At 43.8% G+C, this 18406-nt stretch overlaps 3 protein-coding genes across 4 annotated transcripts; all 3 read left to right on the top strand.

The window, feature by feature from the left end:
* Nucleotides 1–68: 68 nt before the first annotated feature.
* On the top strand, nucleotides 69–784 carry akap14 (A-kinase anchoring protein 14). The gene has a single exon (XM_076051788.1). It carries the CDS (start codon nucleotides 152–154, stop codon nucleotides 659–661), a length of 510 nt encoding a protein of 169 aa, XP_075907903.1. The 5' UTR covers nucleotides 69–151; the 3' UTR covers nucleotides 662–784.
* Nucleotides 785–1718: 934 nt separating this feature from the next.
* LOC142876978 (dnaJ homolog subfamily B member 9-like) lies at nucleotides 1719–5087 on the top strand. Of its 2 annotated transcripts, XM_076011273.1 has the most exons (3): nucleotides 1719–1867; nucleotides 2179–2441; nucleotides 3783–5087. In XM_076011273.1, exons 2-3 carry the CDS (start codon nucleotides 2225–2227, stop codon nucleotides 4292–4294), a joined length of 729 nt encoding a protein of 242 aa, XP_075867388.1. In that variant the 5' UTR covers nucleotides 1719–1867; nucleotides 2179–2224; the 3' UTR covers nucleotides 4295–5087. The 2 variants fall into 2 exon arrangements, with proteins under 2 accessions (XP_075867388.1, XP_075867387.1); XM_076011272.1 differs by lacking the exon at nucleotides 1719–1867 and having other exon boundaries at nucleotides 1898–2441.
* A 2757-nt stretch (nucleotides 5088–7844) lies between these two features.
* On the top strand, nucleotides 7845–10858 carry LOC142876991 (aldo-keto reductase family 1 member B10-like). Its single transcript, XM_076011291.1, has 10 exons — nucleotides 7845–7899; nucleotides 8165–8340; nucleotides 8459–8575; nucleotides 8665–8742; nucleotides 8852–8974; nucleotides 9551–9657; nucleotides 10178–10259; nucleotides 10348–10431; nucleotides 10515–10598; nucleotides 10823–10858. Exons 1-10 carry the CDS (start codon nucleotides 7845–7847, stop codon nucleotides 10856–10858), a joined length of 942 nt encoding a protein of 313 aa, XP_075867406.1.
* The last annotated feature ends 7548 nt before the right edge of the window (nucleotides 10859–18406 follow it).

Here is an 18406-nt window from a genome sequence, read left to right as displayed (position 1 = left end):
ATTAAAAGGAAAACATATACCACTTGAATTGTTTGGTCTATTTTGAATATTTTTGGGGGGAATCTCTATTGTCAGTTTGACTCCAGTTTAGTCGTTTCCGCTTTGACTTTGCGCGCTCTCGCGGTGCCACCTCATACAGTTGAACCATAATATGGAAACGGACGGCGAGCCTCCAATTCTCCCCAAGGAGTCTGCTCTACTCGAGAGGGCTCTGCAGCACCAAAACCGTTGCACGAACGCGACGACGGAGGCGGACATCTCTCCGGACAGCAGCAACATCGACTGGGTCAGCATCCGAGACTTCACGGTGGACGTGGGGAAGGAGCAGATCATAGACTACATCGAAACCTGGGGGTTGCCGCCCGCTTGGCTCTACTGCGTGAACGTCCTGTGCACAACCGAGGACGAGCACCGCAGCGTCCACCACTACCGGGCCAACTTCAGCACCCCGACCAAGGAGAAGCCCATTGAGACGAGGGCGTGCGTATTTTTCGCCGTGAACGTGCCCAAAGTCGCAGCGCGAAGCCGACCAGTGGAGGTCCTGTTTATGATCGAGTCCAACCGGCTTGTGCACACGCCCGGGACGACCACGTTCAGGGAGCAGTGGCTGACGGACGTCATCGAGAGCAAGAACTTGCTCCGGGAAGCGGCGGACCTTTGACACCGTATGAATGGATAGTGACGGGCCAGCAGCAGAGAGCGCCGTCTCAACTTATATCACCCCGTGAACTGATTTGGACACCTGTGAATCACCCGGTGTCCCAATAAAACAATACAAGCTGAAGCAGGCTGCTCTTTTCTGTGACACGGTGCTAACTGGCTAGCATACAGTCACTTGAATCCAGTGACTGAATCACATTGAGCAGCAGCATTTGACGTTTTGTTTCACCACAAAGCAAACAGGGACACGCCATAGTTTAATTATAAAGTCGTGCCAAATCCGCACTTCACATTTCCAGCTAACACGTCCTGCTACCATGCTAAGCTGACTGCTCTAACGGGGTTGTATCAAACAGCCCGTTAGCCTAACCGGCTTGTTGATGAATAGCGTCTAAATGGGGCAACAACAACAAAAAATCCCCTTACCTCACGACGCAAAAACTGTCAACTGCGAACCCAAAGAGTTCATTCAGAGTGATGCTGCCACGGTAGAGATGGGTGCTCCCAAGGAGGGAGAAAAACAATAAACAGGAAGAGGAGAGGAGGTGACGTCAGGCTCATTATTTTCTTTAAATACGTAATCATCTAAATCGGCCACTAGATGCCGACAAAGCGTGCCTTTGACAAAGGGTGACTTTATTATAAACATACACTTCGAAGGTATTCATGAAGATGACTTTTAATTATTTTTACAACCACACTTTATGTTCCACGTGGTACAGCTCACAATGCGTCAGTAGCGTTGGTCCGACTTAAATTGAAAATAATAAAAACAAAAATATAAATAAATATAAAGCACCGTACACTTCCTTCGGGTTGGCTCTTCCCCGCTGTTGTGTGTAACATATGAGTCACCATTAGACCTCTCACGTGTTTCATAACTGTTGAAAAGTTTCTCGTTCTAACTTTGTAAGTATGACTTGCAGGTGCGATATATATAAAAAAAAAAAAAATGGAACGCGCGTCTTTTGTGTGTTCCCCCTTGTCCCCCCTCCCAGCCCGTCCCTTTCTCCACGTGCGCAATATCCGCACCAATCACAGCAGCGGGAGTCACTGTATTGGGAAACGGACCAATGGCGTTGCGAGTCGTGTTGCTCCGTCCTCGGAATGCACTCGTCATCGGCTGGTGGCTTTCGATTCGCATCAGCTGGGGCTGCTGTTGGCGCTGACCGAGCTCTCTCAAGGCTGCTCGTCACCCACTCTCCAGGTAAGCTCTCGCTTTAATCTTCCATTTTGCGTTTTACTTTTATCCTATGTGTGTACAGTCGAGCTATGGAAAAGGATTATAGGAAAGGGGGGCGAAATAACATCAAGAAGAAGAGTTTTCCTGATGCTAACGCCGCTCCAAGGCAAACATTAGCCACAACAACATAACAACAGCGGCATTAAACACACCTTGTGCTGCTGCTTGAAAATTAAGCGAGCTTTTCTCCAAGTGGTGTCGTTTTTTGGGAGGGGCGTCTCTAGGGTGTTGCTGAAACTCGGCTAACCGAAGCTGTCAAACCGCTCTTCTCACAGCCGCAAGAAGAGGTGCTAAGAGAGAGAGAGAAGACAACCAACCAACATGGCCACGGCGCAGTCGGTGCTGTTGCTGGCGGTGTTCGTGCTGCTCATCTCCGAGTTCATCCTTGCCAAGAGGGACTACTACGACATACTCGGCGTGGCCAGAGATGCCACCGAACGCCAGATCAAGAAGGCCTTCCACAAGCTGGCGCTCAAGTATCACCCCGACCGCAACAAGGGAGCGGACGCCGAAGCCAAGTTCAGGGAGATCGCGGAGGGTAAGTGGGTCGGTTTGCAGCCAGCTTTGGACCTGGTTTGCGCATGTTGTTCGCCTTTCCTGGTCCCGTAAAGGAACACTTGTCGTTTGTCCTTGTCTCTTTAGTTCCAGCAGCGGAGCTAGAAAATGTTCCTTGGAGGGCAATACAGTAGATGCCTGAAATGTCTACATGGCTGTTTTTGTTATTCTGTTACTGGAGTTGTTTGTATTTATTAAATGATAGTCGACCTGTCACCATTCTATTGAATGAGAGAACGGGACCTCTTCATCAATGTTGGTATTAACCCTTTAGGCGCCATGGTCGCACAATTGCGACAAGCGTCATTGCTGAATTAAACAGGCCCTAGCGGCAAATATGGTGCTAAAAGTAGTTTCCACTTTACACCAGGAGGTGGCAGACACCTGTGGCTTCAATCTGAGCAGCATTTGTGGGGGTGTTGATATTCAGATTTCGGAGTATAAATAGAGAGAAAGCCTCAGTCGAGGAGACGAGGAAGTGGTTGTAGTGGGAGCAGAGAGAGAAAGACAGCGAATTTTACCGAGAATACATCGCCGAGAGGTTTGTTCGTTGACGAAGTACTTCGTCAAGTAATGTCTGACTCAGATAACGAAGAGGAATATTCGCACTCTGACGATGATGTTCAGTCGTCCCGTGAGAGCCTGTGAGTCTGCCGGTGCGTCTGTACGGAGGCAGCAGGGATGTTCGTGGTCACCCTGTAAATTACAGTGATAATGGCTGGGTCTGTTTGAGATATGTGGAAAATTATCAAAAGTGGATAAAACATTTTTGATGAGCCTGTGGGGTATTGTGGAGACTGACATACAGATCCCTGACATCTGACATAATACAAAAAAAAAAAAAAAAAAAAAAATGTACTCCTTTCACAAAGTTTGGGTCATACTGAAGGTTTTTCCCAATTACATTATGGCTGTATCTCTAACAAGTTTGAAGTCACAGCCATTTGAAATCTTGATATCAAACTTGAATATTATCTTGAAAAGAATTCTGGCGCTTAAAGGGTTAATACTAAACCTTTCTGAACGTGTTCTTAGGACTAGGGTTAGATATCATGCCCTGTTTATCTTATTCCCCCCAGAAATACATTTAAAAAAAAAAAAAAAAAAAAAAAAAAAAAAGACACTCCACATCAATCAACACAGATAACTTGAGATGCTGCAGTGTGCAAGTGTAAGGCCATTTGTCAAAGTACCCACCACTGGTCACCACATACTATGTGCTCGAGTCAAACTTTTAGAAGATCAAAAAATGTGCACACCTTCTTTTATTGTCTTCAATCATCAGGGACTGTTATTCATTCTTGGATGATTGTCCTTTCCCCAGCATATGAGACGCTGTCGGACAACAAGAGACGGAGGGAGTATGATCGGTTTGGCCACGGCCCATCACCAGGGGAGGACCACAGAGGAGGTGGTGGTGGCGGAGGAGGAGGAGGAGGAGGAGGAGGAGGAGGAGGCCATGACAACTTCAGACAGCACTACCAGTCGTTCAACTTTGACGACCTCTTCGGGCAGCAGCAGCAGCAGCAGCAGCAGCGGCACCAGCACCACTTCCACTCCCACAACCAGGGCGGCCACAAGAGACACTTTGACAGCCACTTCCAGGCCCACCAGGAGGCCATGAACAGACATAAGAGGCACTTTCAGCAGGGCGGCTTCGGCGGCGACGGCGGAGGACTCTTCGATGACATGTTTGAGGACTTGGAGAAGATGTTCTCCTTCAACACGCACAGCTCCAGGAGCGAGTCCAGGTTCCGGGGCTCGGCCAAGCAGCACTGCAGGACAGTGACACAGCGCAGGGGCAACATGGTGACCACCTTCACCGACTGCTCCTGAGACCGACGACAGCGAGATGTTGCCCTAAAAGCCCATACGGACACTTTTCCAGGCTTACCAGTTGTGGAATTGAATGCTAATTTATAACTTGACAGAATGGAGAATGGTTGTGTGTGGCTTCAGTGACCTTTTTTTTCCTCTTCCATGTTATTTTTCATCTTGGAACAAATATCCGAACTGGCTTGACAAACGGCTGCCTCCAAGCAATAGCACAATCTGTTGATTTAGACAATGTCATTTTCTCTCTTCTGAACAGTTTTTTCTTTTGTTTGAACTTTGTTTCCTTTTTCAGTACAGTGAATGAGACTCAGGTATGGTCCAAAGTCAGCGGACAGTTTTTTATTTTATTTTTTATTTTTTATTTTGGAACAACTAAACTGTTCTCTTCTGCTCTTTGCTCATTTAAAATTCATTTTTCTTATCTAGCTGGCCTTCTACATTCAAGCAGCTTAAAAAGCAAACTTATTTATGACATTTGCACCAAGTCTTGCCGAGGAAACAGAGCCTCAGACCTGACCAGCAGTCTCAGCTGTTTCATTTATTTCACTATTTGCTCGACCATGGCGTACTCTCCTTATGAACTGTTACCTCAATTTATTTCCCTCAATTTTTTTTGTTTTGTGTTCAACAGTGTTGCATCCACCTGACTTAGGGCTGGAAAGTGATGTTCGTCTTGGGAGAAATGCAAGTTCATGAGGCCACTGGCAAATAGTAGTAAGTAGCAAGTAGTTTGAATGGTGCAAAAAAGGTTAAAAAAAAAAAAATGAATAAAAAAGAAGGTTATCAAAAAAAAGACACTCTTCTAGAATGGATCCTGATGTGCAATATTCAATATTTTGCTCTTATGTTGCCTCTCTTCATGGACACGACTCTGTAAATGTCCCTGTCTAACTGTCTGCACTTTGCGTGTTTGTGTGTGTGTGTGTGTGTTTGTGTACGCACAGAGTGAATGTCAGTTTCAGTGTTTAATGAATGAATAAAATGTTCTATGAGCATTTGTATTTTGGATTGGATGATATGTTCATAAAAAAAGGATAGTTTCAGTTCATTGAATGGAAAGATTTTTTTCTCCAGAATAATTTTAAGCTACATTGTGCATAATGTTTTATTCCTGAGGTCTCCAGGGGACATCTGACCGTTTGACGGAACTTGTCAGACGCTGTTATTTCTCTAAATGTCCAGTAGAGGGCGCATGTTTACTAAGATTACAAAAGGGGATTGACAAAACTCGTCAACACGGTGGAAAAAGATTAGAAGAGGATTATTAAAAAAAAACAAGCATTTATGATTCGGCAGAGGTCACCAGAGGACACCACCACAGTTGTGGAAATATTCTGACCTGCAGGACATTTAACATTTTACTTGCAATAATTAATTTACTGGTGGAACACAGCAGCCTTTGCTCCCTCGATTCCCTCTGTATTGATAGAACAAGGTGATAAAGCGCCCTCTCGATAGAACACGCTGATGAAGCGCCCTCTCGGCTTCTCTTTCAAGTGTACATAACTACAGACTTTCTTTGTTTTAAACATCAACGCTTGTATTTTTTTTTTTTCTTTCGTTTTTGGTAATAATTTGGTAATATATATTCCACTCCACTGTTTCATTCCAACCGATGAAAACAGGTTACAGAGTTGAAACTGCATTCCCCATTTTATTTTATTTAGTTAGTTAGTTAGTTAGTTAGTTAGTTAGTTAAAAGAGACATCACATAACGAACATCATAAATATGTTAGATTACAGTCCAAGGCTAGTTTCCATCAGCAGTCCCTTGGCAGGTTGGTGTTTACAACAGACTAAACACAAAACATAACAAAGTGAAAGTGCAAATTTAGATAAAAGAGGGAAAAAGGAAAGAAAAACAAGTCATACACAATATAGGTAAACAATTAAAACAAGACATTCCCGCCAGAGCTCAAATAGTGCAGTGCCATCTGAGACTGAGTGCAAAAGGAAGAGGCAATTGCCTTAAAGGGGAAGAGTATATAAGGTGCTAAGGTAGATAAAAATGTTGACTCGTGTTTACAGACCTAGTTGGTCCGAATCCACTCCTTTAGGAGTCTAAAAAGCTTCAAAGCTGGAAGATTCTCTGGTTGAGAGAGGTAGACTATTCCACAGCTTGCTGCCTTTGTAAGACATTAGAATTTGACCTATTGTGGAGGCAGCTTGTGTTTTTCACATTGTGGAACTATTAGTTCTCAAATTAATAAACTCTTTCAATGGTGGTAGTGCTAGACCATGTAACACCTTATAAATCAGGCACACAATTTTGAAAATTCTAAAGTTTTCAAAACTGAACAGATTGTGTTTTTAGTGTTTAGTTTTGCTGTTTTTAACTAAAGGCAGAAGGTAATGTGAAAGAAAAGGCACATGACCAGGTGGGGAGGGGTTGGGGGGTTGAGGTGTTCCAGAGGCACCAGGCATGTTTGTTCACGAGACATGTCCTTAAAAGCTACCGTGCACTGAAAGCATATGGACAATCTCAAAAGATTTCACACTGGAGAAGGGTTAATTGAGGCTACTGGACTTGTCATGCAAAACTCTAGAGTAAGATGGCCTGGATGTTTAAGAACCATCACAGAGAAGATTTCACGCCATTTTGACTGTTCAGTTCCGACGTGACTCACTCGACAACAATGATGCAACAACTGCAGAACAATAACATCCAGAATTTGCACAACTTTTTCACGAGTGCGTTCAATAATTAGGTCACAGCAAAAGGTAAAATTGCTTTTGCTGTATTCCGGTACATTAAGCTATGATCAAGTAGGAAGAGTGAACTTTCAGCCAGGCTTTAGCATCTTGCCAAACAACCTTTGTGGCTGTAAACCTTAAACCAACAACAGAAGTGGAACTCAAAGCTCTAAGATCAGTTCTTAACAAACACAAACACTGCAGCGCTTAAGCAAATCTTATGTTTACAGCGTTTACAGCCTTTGGTTTTGAAAAGACTTTTCAGACGTTGGAGATCATTTTGGAGAGCTGACAAAGTACCTTGGAAAGCAGAATAACATGGACTGGTAATATTCACCAAACAAAAAAAAGATATATGGACAACACATTGCCTTCATTGGGACAGGTTTTATCACACAGGGAAATCGCTTATTTCCCTACATGTTAAGCAGTTTGCTTAAAACTCTCTTCATGAAGCATACAACTGTTCACAAGGCACGAGTGCATCTGCCGGCCACTTTGTTCGGGGCAATGTTCAAAACTTTTTCAATACTTCCTGCCTTCCATCTCCAGCCATGTGACATCATGTGAAAACAACCTATTGCTTGTCAAGAAAAACAGCCAAACAGCCATCCTAACGCACTTAGGCATACAAATGTGGCGAAGATGACTTGCCAAAGTTCAAAGTGAGTGTCAGAAGGGTGTCATTGCACCGTGGCCAATATCATTAACATCAACACCACTCATCCCTCAGCCTCCAGCTATATGAAGCCTGATTTCCCCTCGTCTTTCAACCTCTCTCTCTCTCTGTCCAACTAGTGCTGAGGGAGCCTGCAGACTGATCTCGCTGGGAGTTGGACCACTCAGAGGTTCAGACATGGAAACAGTTACACTCAACAACGGAGCAAAAATGCCCCTGATAGGCTTGGGGAGGACGAGGAAGTTAAGGCCAAACATTTCAAATTTCAATTTAGGATCAGGATCTGATGAGCCATGTTCTTTTTTTCCCATTAAAAGAAAACAAAAGCAAACTGTCATTGAGTGTCAATATTAATGGTCTAAAGATTAAATTAAAGAAAAAAACTTAAGTTGAGGAAGTCAAATTTTCTCAGTGAGGGGCGTGTACATTTAAGATACTGTGCTGTGCGCTCATGAAACTAAGACAAAACTCTTGGAGTCTTATGATAACATCCGCTGCTGGCCAGTCTCACCCTGGCAGGGTCAAGGAGGCGGTGAAAGAGGCCATCTCGGCCGGCTACAGGCACTTCGACGGGGCACCCAACTACATGAACGAGGCTGAGGTGGGAGAGGGTGTTCGGGAAATGATTGACGCCGGCGTGGTCAAAAGAGATGAGCTGTTCATCGTCAGCAAGGCAGGTTATGCCTTCATAATAGGAATCAGGCCTATTGTTGTATTGAGAGTTTTTTTTGGTCTTTTTTGTACAATGAACATCATTTCCTCACAAGTTCACGTTTGTGTTTACGTCACAGCTGTGGTGCACTGTCCACGAGAGGCACCTGGTGAGGCAGTGCTTTGAGAAGTCTCTCAGTGACCTGAAGATGGACTACATAGACCTCTATCTGATACACTGGCCAATGGGCTTCAAGGTGAGCACAGGGACAGATTAATCATGGAGATTAATCAATAGATTGATAGTTAAAAGCAGACTATTTCATGCCTCTCTGTTGTCCACCAGGCCGGCGACGACATGTTTCCGGTGGACAGCGACCAGGAGACAGTAAGCGACAACACAGACTTCCTGGGAACATGGGAGGTGATTGATTCATGCTTTCATCTGCTTCTTAGTCAGTTTTATGTGTAATCTAGATTTGCTGGGTCCTCTTTTTCTTTTTCTCTGACGATTTGGCTGTTTCTTCCTCCAGGCTATGGAGGAGCTGGTTGATGCCGGTTTGGTCAAAGCCATCGGCGTCTCCAACTTCAACCACTTCCAGATGGAAGCCATCCTCAACAAGCAGGGTCTTAAATACAAGCCTGTCAACAACCAGGTGCAGTTGGAGTCAAGTTTGTCATTGATTTGTTGATTTTTTTCTTATTATTGCTACTCTTCATCCTATCAGGTTGACAGTTCCTCCAGCAGACTGGAGGTGTCAAAGCGGTAGTGCTGCCCTCTGCAGGCCAACTGCGGAACAATGTCATTTTTGATTTTCTCTGTTCAAAACTGGGACTTGTGTCACATTTAAAGATCATAACGATTATTTATTACATTTCATTGATCGACCTTAACTCTTTATTCGCACATCCAATGAGCATGACTACAGTTCAAAATGTTTGGGGTTTTGAAAAGGAGTCATCAGACAACTAAAACAGAAAAGAGCAAATCAGGGTGAGCCGTTGCTGCAAAATGTGCATGTGCCTTATGAATGTGCATGTGCATACAGCTCTCTCTCTCTCTTTACAATAAGTTGTGACAAAGTATTGAAAATCTAGAACTATGAAATTTACACACAACTATGCATAACTTCTTTTGTATAAATCATTCTTAAATATATTGCTCATGTTTTTTTGTACACAACACCACATACACAGTGTACCTGAGCTTCAGTTCCACGTTTTTCCTGTAGGTGGAGTGTCACCCATACCTCACCCAGGAAAAGCTGATCAGCTACTGCCACTCTTGGGGCATCTCGGTGACAGCCTACAGCCCCCTGGGCTCCCCTGAAAGACCCTGGTCAGTCAGCCTGTTAAATCACACTTACCGGCAACACACAGATTTCATCGCCACATCTGCTATAGAAGTGGGTCACTTCTTTTTCCTTTCGTGAACAAGAAAAAGGCCAAATCATTCTTTTTCAGCACGTTAACGCCGATCACGTTTTCTTTGCGGTCCGTCTAAGCTTGTGACCATTGTTCCTCTTTGTCTACACGAGGGAACATTAATGTAGAGCACGTTTCATAACAGCCGGCCTTATAGGCCTGGTTGAAATTATGTGTGAAAACCCCCCCCACAACTTTTAGACAGTCACACTAATCATGTTGCAGTGCGTTTAAATCTGTCAGTCAGCAGTCTATGTTTTCGCAAATTTCTAAGTTTCTAGGTAAAGCTAAGAAACTATCAGCTACAGAGATCTATTGAGGGGCATCAGCATTTCTCATTTGGGGAGTTAGCTGACAAACTACAGACACATGTTTCGAAACAACGGTAAAAATGAATTTTACATAAGATTTAAATTGATTCCTTCAAATTGCAGGGCCAAGCCTGGGGAGCCAATATTGCTGGAAGACCCCAACATCAAAGCCATTGCTAAGAGGCACAACAAAACATCAGCCCAGGTTAAGTTCTACCTTTTCCCTCCATCTTATATGAAAATGCCCCTCGGGTTCAAAGTCACAGCGCCATTCCCCCCCTTCCTGCTTACAGGTCATCATCCGCTTCTTAACCCAGAGGAATGTGATCGTGATCCCAAAGTCGATCACTCCTGGCCACATTAAGGCCAACATTCAGGTGAGAAGACAGGGGGTCATTTTTTTTTTTTTTTTTTTATCAGATTAACCCCCCTTTTGCTCACATGCAACATCATATTTCAGGTGTTTGACTTTGAGCTGGGCGAGGAGGAAATGAAGACCATGCTGGGATTTAAAAGGAACTGGAGATTTCTTTTCTATGAAGTGGTGAGATCATCCGTCCTCACTCATTTTAAGTGTTGTGGAATGCAGCAGCTGTTGAAAAAGAAAGAACAACAAGATAGAAGCAAAGTGACAAGCCACCAATGACACGTTGACTTTGTAATTTTCAGATTAATGAGATTAAACTAAGTGCCCTAACACTTCCAGAAACTCTTTAACCCCCCTGTTAGTTAAAATGAATATCCTTCTTCCTCTGTTTCTCTGTGCAGGAGTACAAAGCACAAGGACTACCCGTTTCACACTGAATTCTGAAATATTCTGACTTCAACTTTCATCCTCTGCTATTCTGTCGTTTCTCTATAAAATGTTTGTGTAAACAGACAAAAACAACCCCATGCAAAGTATTAAAAAAGCTTTACTTAACGAGTATATGTGTGGTGTCATGTTTATTCACGGACCTTGATCTATTTTTTTTTTTAAAAATTAAAGGACAAAATTTGTATTCAAGATACAAAATAAATATCCTGTATAAATGAGAAAATGGAACGTGTACCTGACGCAATAACAGACAGAGCAAACATACAAAGACCTGCATCCATTTTATATCTAATCCACCGTCTTGAGCACGGTAGCTATCCTGGAAATGTATGGTTAGTCAGTTGTACTTTCCTATCACGTGATCACGTCGTCGTATGACTTTCACATCCTGTTTGAGCCGCTGTGAAAACTTCCATATAGCACCTCTGCTGTTTTTCATCAGTTCTTCAGGGTGGTTGTGATGCTACATAGCGCCACACGTAAACCGGTGTGCTAAAAAGCCCCACCACAATTTAAAACGGGAAGTCTTTTTTTTTTTTTTTTTTTAATATATATATATATATATATTTTTAAAGAAGAAATACAATCTCTAAATTCTTTTGAATTTAGAGATTTGAAATAATATCAAAGGCCACATCACAGTAATTTTCAGATGTTTCTTTTTTCCCCCTCCAGATATTTTCAGAAAATTTGACATGTACGTGAACTGTGCCATTATTAAGGTGTCAGTGCCCCAAGTGACATCACAAAAGGATGATTTGTCGCGTTTATTGCGCACCCATTGCATTTGCTGTTGTTGTCCTGTCAACAACACAGAAATAAAGCTACTGCAGCGGAAATAAATCAGTGACGAAAAAACAAAGTTGCCAGACGAGTCACAAAACCCGTCCCACCCAACCCAACCCCGTTATTTCTAATACCTCCAGTCCGCCACTAGAGGGAGGCATTGCAGCACAACCAGCCTCGTCGCTTCTCATTAAACATCTAAGGGGAGACGTTGCAATATTTGCATAGAATCACACATTGGTACGCTGGGAAAAAAAAAAAACACTCAGATGATTGATCTTGACTGAAGTCACACGCAATAAAAGCCTGCGTTTGATTTCAACAGTTAAGAAAGAAAGAAAGAAAGAAAGAAAGAAAGAAAGAAAGATCATTGTGAAAAACGTGTCCTGTTCTGACGCATCTTGATTAATCCGACCACCACTTCCTTGCTTTGTAAAGAACACACGCCCCCTTGTCATAGTTCACACACGCTGCCTGGCTTTAACCCCCCCGCCCCCCTTTCCCCCAGCAGACGGCTGAAAGTGGGAAAAAAACAAGGTGTCTCGCTTCTTTTTCAGTCAGAATCAGATAAAAACCTCACAGACCTTTAGCTGAAATAGAGAGAGAAAAGAAGAAGAAAAAGATAAGAGCAGGAGAAAGGAGCTGTGCAAATACACAGGCACACACGCTGACAGACACACACACACACACAGGGAAAAGTTGTCGGAAGTGGCAGCCACTGTGTACCTCACAATGGTTCTCGCTCAAGTTTGTGTCTCTTCTGATCTTCTCCCAGCTGGACGCCGCCACACTTTTTTTTTCCCGGTGCCCCTGCCCGCTCTGATCTAACTTCAGAGACCAGAAAGGGGGCTTTTTTTTTTTCCTTTTCTTTTTCCCTGTTTTCTTTTTTTTTTGCCAGGGCCCTGCAAACTGTTAAAGTGGCCCCCGGAATCAAACGTCGCCGCATGCTGTTTCGATCAAAGATCCGCAGGTAAACCAGACGGAGGCGGCAAAGACGCGCGATTGTCACCTAGAAAAGAGGCGGGACTTTCATTACAGAGGCTCCCGTTTGGCATCTGCGGAGCGAGATAGTGGCTTTTGCATTGGTAGCACTTTTGAGTGTGTGTGCGGTGTGTGCGTGCGTGTGTGCGTGTGTGTGTTTCTGTGTGTGTGTGGATTGGTTAGAAGTCAGGTGGGAAAAAAGGAGATGTTACAAAGCAGTTGAAGAACTGCAACGAGTTCCTCTCGAGGAAACTTTGAGACAGAGCGGCTCGCTGCGAACACTTAAAGGACCCAGTGTGGGATGTTTGGGACCACCTAATAATAAGAAAGTGTATTGCAAAAGGCAGATTTTGCTACTTTTTTCTGCCGAAGATGTCCAGATGTGTCCGAGAGGTCGCATTTTTCTGGCAATAAAAATCTTTGTATGTAGCCATAGCTGCTGATTTTTTGTGACTTTAACTGACTAAAACTTGTAAATACAAAACATTAGACACGACACGGCAGTTCTTTGAGGGGGGAAAGTGACGAATAAACATGCAACACACATTTCTATTTCACCCATTCAGCGCGGCCATTAGAATTCCCAGCGCTTCTGCCGGCCTCTATTCTGTCTGAGGCTCCGACACCAGATCAGACACTGGGCCAGAGAGACCCGACTCGTCCCGGGGAGATCAAAACCCTCATTTCATTTCATGCCTGCGCCCCCTCCTCCAACACCATAGTCCCACCACTTCTTCTCCACCTCTCGTCTCACTCCCACCAGCCCCCCCGGCCTATGCTGGGTCTTTCTCTCTACTCCAGCCCCCGGAGCGCCCCGGGGGCCGTGATCTCTCGCCGTAAACATAATGTCGAGTGTCAGCTCCCGCTGAGTTCACTTGCACGGCCCCGCATTCTGCGAATTCCACACCGTCCGAAAACAACGGGATCAGCGGGAGAAGTAAATCACCTACGTCATGAGCACGAGCGAGTCGGGGTCGTAGGCTCTGATCCTGCGGCACGTTCGCTGTAGTTGCGATGTGATAAAATGTCCGTTAATCTCGCTGGTATCTGGGCAGCGTTCATACAAACAGGACCTGAAATGTCAGTGGTGCTTGATGATCAATATTCAGATCTTAATTGTTTTCTTTCCCGATGTTCTGTGACTTTCAGTTAGAAAAGTCTGGTTAGTCACTCAAAGCAAAGACGGCCTTCAGGTCAGAAACCTCCAGAATGAGGCTCGCTGATTACAACTCAACTTCACCCCCCAATGCTAGAAAGGCAAAAAAATACCCCCCAAAAATTCGAAAGACCGATTGAGACTGACCGTTGCTTAAAAAAAAAATAATTTAAGATGGGTTTTCACCCTCTCATGGGGGGGAATACGAGAACGCTACGCTAATTCAGTTTGTTCAATTCGTCACTGTTGGAGCTCTGCGCCGACACAAGGGGCCGGGGAAGTGCGTCATCGGCCGCTTGGATGTGCGGCAGCGGCTCACTGATGTCGATGCCACATAATTTCCGACTTGTGCGGAGAGCCGAGGCCAATACCACTGCTGCGTGGGCGCTCCAATTGCATTAAAAGCATGTCGAGATGTTAATTGGGAAGACAAGAGAGGCTGGATGGAATTCATTCACTTACTGTTGGAATGTTCCCGAGGAGAGAGCTCGGGATCACTCGGGGTTGAGCTTTTCTCCTTTTCTGTGCTGACTTGCTGTATTGCTTTGATACTTTGGACACAAACACACACTTCTGAGTTAGCTGCCCTTTTGACACTGCAAGGACAAACACAGCACCGAATAACAGGGTAACTTCTGATGGCAGTGAAACCCCCTCCTACCCCGCCATTCATCTTGTCTAACCTCCCACAGAAAGCTTTTTTTTTTTTTTTTTTCATAATTAGACTAAGGATTCACTTTCCAATAAGCTCCCTTTAAGGCTGCGTTTACACGAGTCAGCACTTTTTTTTTTCTTTTTTAAATTGTATTTATACGAGTCCGGTACGACTTTGTCAACATGTCCGGAGCCCTAAAAATTGATTTAGCCAATAAACGTGAGCAAATCTGAATTAATTTCATTTAAATTTTCATCCCAGAATGAATTGCAATAAAAATAATTTGGTCACTTGCTGTTAGTCATGGAGCAATTCTAAGCAAGAGACACTCGGTTCGTCTACCAAAGTTGAATAGTTTTATTGATTTAATTTATTACTTTCCTAAATGCCAACGGAGGGCCTTCATAGACATTGAGCCCATCCCACTCTAATTCTCCCGTGGATAATTTAGAGTTGCCTGTTCTGTGCCTAATATGCTGGAAACCAGGGGGAGGGTCCAACCTTTGACCTTCATGAAACATCTCACTGTACACTGTACTCTACTGGGTAGCAGAAATGGAAGCCAAATTCAAACCAAAATGTCGTCTTTTCAAATGTATTCTTTGCTGTCTGTCACATATGCAGTGACAACGGAGTAGTAAAATGTTTACCGGTCAACTCCTAGACTGGCCCACAATAAAAATAAATAAATAAATAAAAATGAAGAAATGGACACACCTGGAACACACACACATGAGGAAGTGGGCACATTGTGATTGATTATCCCGCACAAAAACACACTTGTGACTAATGACAGTGTGAAGGCAACCCCTCAACACCCTCCATCCCAGTCTTAAACACAAATTATTCACTGCTGAAGTGCCCAAAAAAAATCTTCAGATTTGTGCCCTCCAGGAGGCACACCTTTAAGGGAGAGCGGGTCACGTCTTCGATGAAAGGTCGTTATCCCAGCAACCCCCCGCCTTCCGCCCGGGGTTAAATATTTCAGATTTATGTGCGTGCACGTCACACGAAGGCGTCGGTCCCTTCACAAACAGCACTACACCTCCACCGTGGGTATCACAGGCGTGCACAGCGTGCGCGCAGGCCTCGGCCCCTCAGACCCTCAGACGGGCCTTTAGTTTTTTTTTTCTTCCCCCCCCCCCCGCCTCCCCCTGTCTTGATTAACCACTTAGTTCGGTCTCTCAGACACAAGATTGCAGGGAGAAAGCAGGTAATGAAGTGCTTTCGAAATCTGCATGGGCGAGAGCCACCGGCGGACGCCTTGATTTCGTGCTGCCCTCGCTGTTTGTTCCGCCGCATCGAGTGGCGCCCGCCGTTCCAGCGGGCGGCGCGTTAACGAGAGTCCATCCAGCCTCCTCCATATTGCCCCCTCATCAACCTATCTGCCGTGAACAAACACAATCAGCGTGCGCCTGAGAGGGGGGACTGGATCTGGACTTCTCAGGGGAAGGAAAGAAAAAAAACCCACGCTGCTGATGGGTTGCTCGTCACCGTCATTATGCAGATTGCAGCGTGACCGCGAATGCGATATTTGAAGTCCTTCTTTTTATGTCGAGAATGAAATGTCACAGATTCCTGCGGCTGCCCTTAAAATGGAAGAAAAAACACTCTCTCTGTGTGTTTTGATCTTCATAGTTATGGTAAAAAAAAAAACTCTCTCAAGAATGCAAAATTGCCGTCATCCAGCCTGCACTCAAAATTTGAGCCTTTTTTCAGAAACAACTGCTACAACAAGTGCAGCATCGTCTCATCACAGCACAATTTAGTTCGCTTCTCATTTATTCTATAAAACATGAAAGTGAAATGATGCTGTGACCTTGCATAGAGAAAATTCAATTCTGCAGTCTGGAAAATTCATCGCGACACTATCCCACAGAAAGCACTTTTGACCCGTTTTGCTGTGTGTTGGCAATCAAGCGATCCCTTCCGTTAAAGGCTGCAGAAGAAGAGCGTGTTGATAAAAAGCCATGAAGGTGCCAGATTGATGAGCGTTAAAAGCATGGACCAAAACTCTGACTGGTCCTACTTTGGTTCTACTTTCTTGGGATTCACACGGAAACAGTGTTTCCTCCCCTTTCACATGTTTTCTGTTGGATTGTTAATCATATGGATCCGTTAAATAAACCCAAAAGGATTCAGGAAACGTTTCATCAGGTGTACTGGGGTAACAACAACGGATCAAAGACTTTTCCTACCAGTGTTTAACATCCTTGCAATTATTTATGGGCATCGCCAATTGCGAAACACGATGACTTGCAAGATGGTTTTGCGTCCCAGATTTTGGCACAGCTGACGCGAGGGCTTCCGTTTGAGTCCGAAAAGAGGAAACACAATTGGCTTTAAATCTGGGGCCCTTTCACAGAGGCATACAGAGGAGAAAATAGCTTGACTGGCAAAAAAAACCCCAACAATTTGATGATCCAAAGTTGAACATGGTTCCGATTGAAAGACGGCCGGTCCCCCACAGACATCAAACCTCAGGTAAGTGCTTCCATTGTTGAAATGTAAAATACTGCTTTTCAAAGTCTATAAATATTCAATATGGCCTGCTTTCTTTTCTTTCTTTCTTTTTTTTCTTAAAAAAGGGAGAATCTGTATTTGCAATTAGTAAATAATGCGCTCTCTCACTTGGAAACATCCTGTTTCGCAGGAAGTTTGACAGATGCAGGTGCAATTTTGTTATATACTGTAGACCAAAATAATGGCAGAATACAGATTGCATTTATTCATAGATTTGCGTCTGATAGGTCACTTGAAAGAACAATAGGCCAAAGACAAATTATTGCACAAGTGTTTTTAATTTAACATTTTTATAACTTTGAGAACGTTTTTCTTTTTTTAAAATTAACGTGACTTTCCAGTGAAGGAATTTCACAATTGCATGGAAAATTACATTTTATTAATCTAGTCATTAATTCATTTATTTATTTTTTGGTCATATTGTTTTATTTATTTATTGCAATATTATTCCCCCCAAACACATTGTGCATGCCAAACTCAATGTGATCATATAAAACTCATGTCAGAGTCACGTTGCAGAAAAAAAATAGACCAATGAATATACATTGTTTGCATGCCTGCTGTTTAAAGTGCCCCATTTTTAAAGTTTCCCTGTTGTCATATCCTGGCGTGGGCATGTTGTATAAGATCCGACTCTCTGCAGCTTTGACTGATCAGTATGACACAGCAAGGAACAAAAAAAGTTCCTCATGGGCAAGTTCCTCGTTTTGAGTCATCTGATATTATTTACAATACAGATCATCTATAGAAGAAGAAGAAGAAAAAAAATTAGCCCTGAACTTCTCTAATCTTGCATCACGGGAATGTGTGGGGACGGCCGTGTTCGGATGGGGGGGTGCGGGAGTGTGTGCAGAGAAAATGCAGTAACGGGTGTGGAAAGGCCTCATGCGACAGTGAGTCATAAAGAAGATGACGACAAGCATTCTGGAAAAGAAAAAACAAAACAATGGACAACTACATTAGACGCACAACTCAAATTGGATTAGCAGCTTTTATGTTTCCATTTTCCAGGAGAGACCGTGCCTTGCATGTGCTTCACAATTAAAAGGCAAAAAAACACGTGAAAAAACATCAAGCAAATGCCACAGCTTTGTTTTCATGAAGCGATTCTGTGAGGCGTCGTCACGTTCCATACATTTTCTTGTGCGTTTAAAATTAGCATTTTAAAGGACAGAGGTGTGCAGTTTTTGCAGTGACACTGGGAATTTTGCACATGGTGCTACAAGAATAAGGCAGAAGAAGAACACACACACACACACACACACACACACACACACACACACACACACACACACACACACACACACACACACACACACACACACACACACACACACTTATAGAAACACACTTTTTCCTTTTTGTAAATTTTGCATTGGAGGCAGTGTTGTAAGAGGAGAAAGAGAGGATTACGTTGCAATAAACAGCACCATC

This window comes from Nelusetta ayraudi, unplaced genomic scaffold (genome assembly GCF_046127955.1).
Source record: "Nelusetta ayraudi isolate G7.1 ecotype Tasmania unplaced genomic scaffold, CSIRO-AGI_Nayr_v1 ptg000135l, whole genome shotgun sequence".
Taxonomy (NCBI): Eukaryota; Metazoa; Chordata; class Actinopteri; order Tetraodontiformes; family Monacanthidae; genus Nelusetta; species Nelusetta ayraudi.
Note: the sequence above shows the minus strand (reverse complement) of the source record. Positions and strands in the feature narration are given on the sequence as shown.

Bases quoted from the DNA above. Each gene is read 5' to 3' on its own strand.
- akap14 (XM_076051788.1), top strand. From the start codon at position 152: ATGGAAACGGACGGCGAGCCTCCAATTCTCCCCAAGGAGTCTGCTCTA.
- LOC142876978 (XM_076011273.1), top strand. From the start codon at position 2,225: ATGGCCACGGCGCAGTCGGTGCTGTTGCTGGCGGTGTTCGTGCTGCTC. The intron at 2,442-3,782 runs GTAAGTGGGTCG...TCCTTTCCCCAG, and splicing joins GTTCAGGGAGATCGCGGAGG to CATATGAGACGCTGTCGGAC.
- LOC142876991 (XM_076011291.1), top strand. From the start codon at position 7,845: ATGGAAACAGTTACACTCAACAACGGAGCAAAAATGCCCCTGATAGGC. The intron at 7,900-8,164 runs GGACGAGGAAGT...TAACATCCGCTG, and splicing joins GCCCCTGATAGGCTTGGGGA to CTGGCCAGTCTCACCCTGGC. The intron at 8,576-8,664 runs GTGAGCACAGGG...GTTGTCCACCAG, and splicing joins ACTGGCCAATGGGCTTCAAG to GCCGGCGACGACATGTTTCC.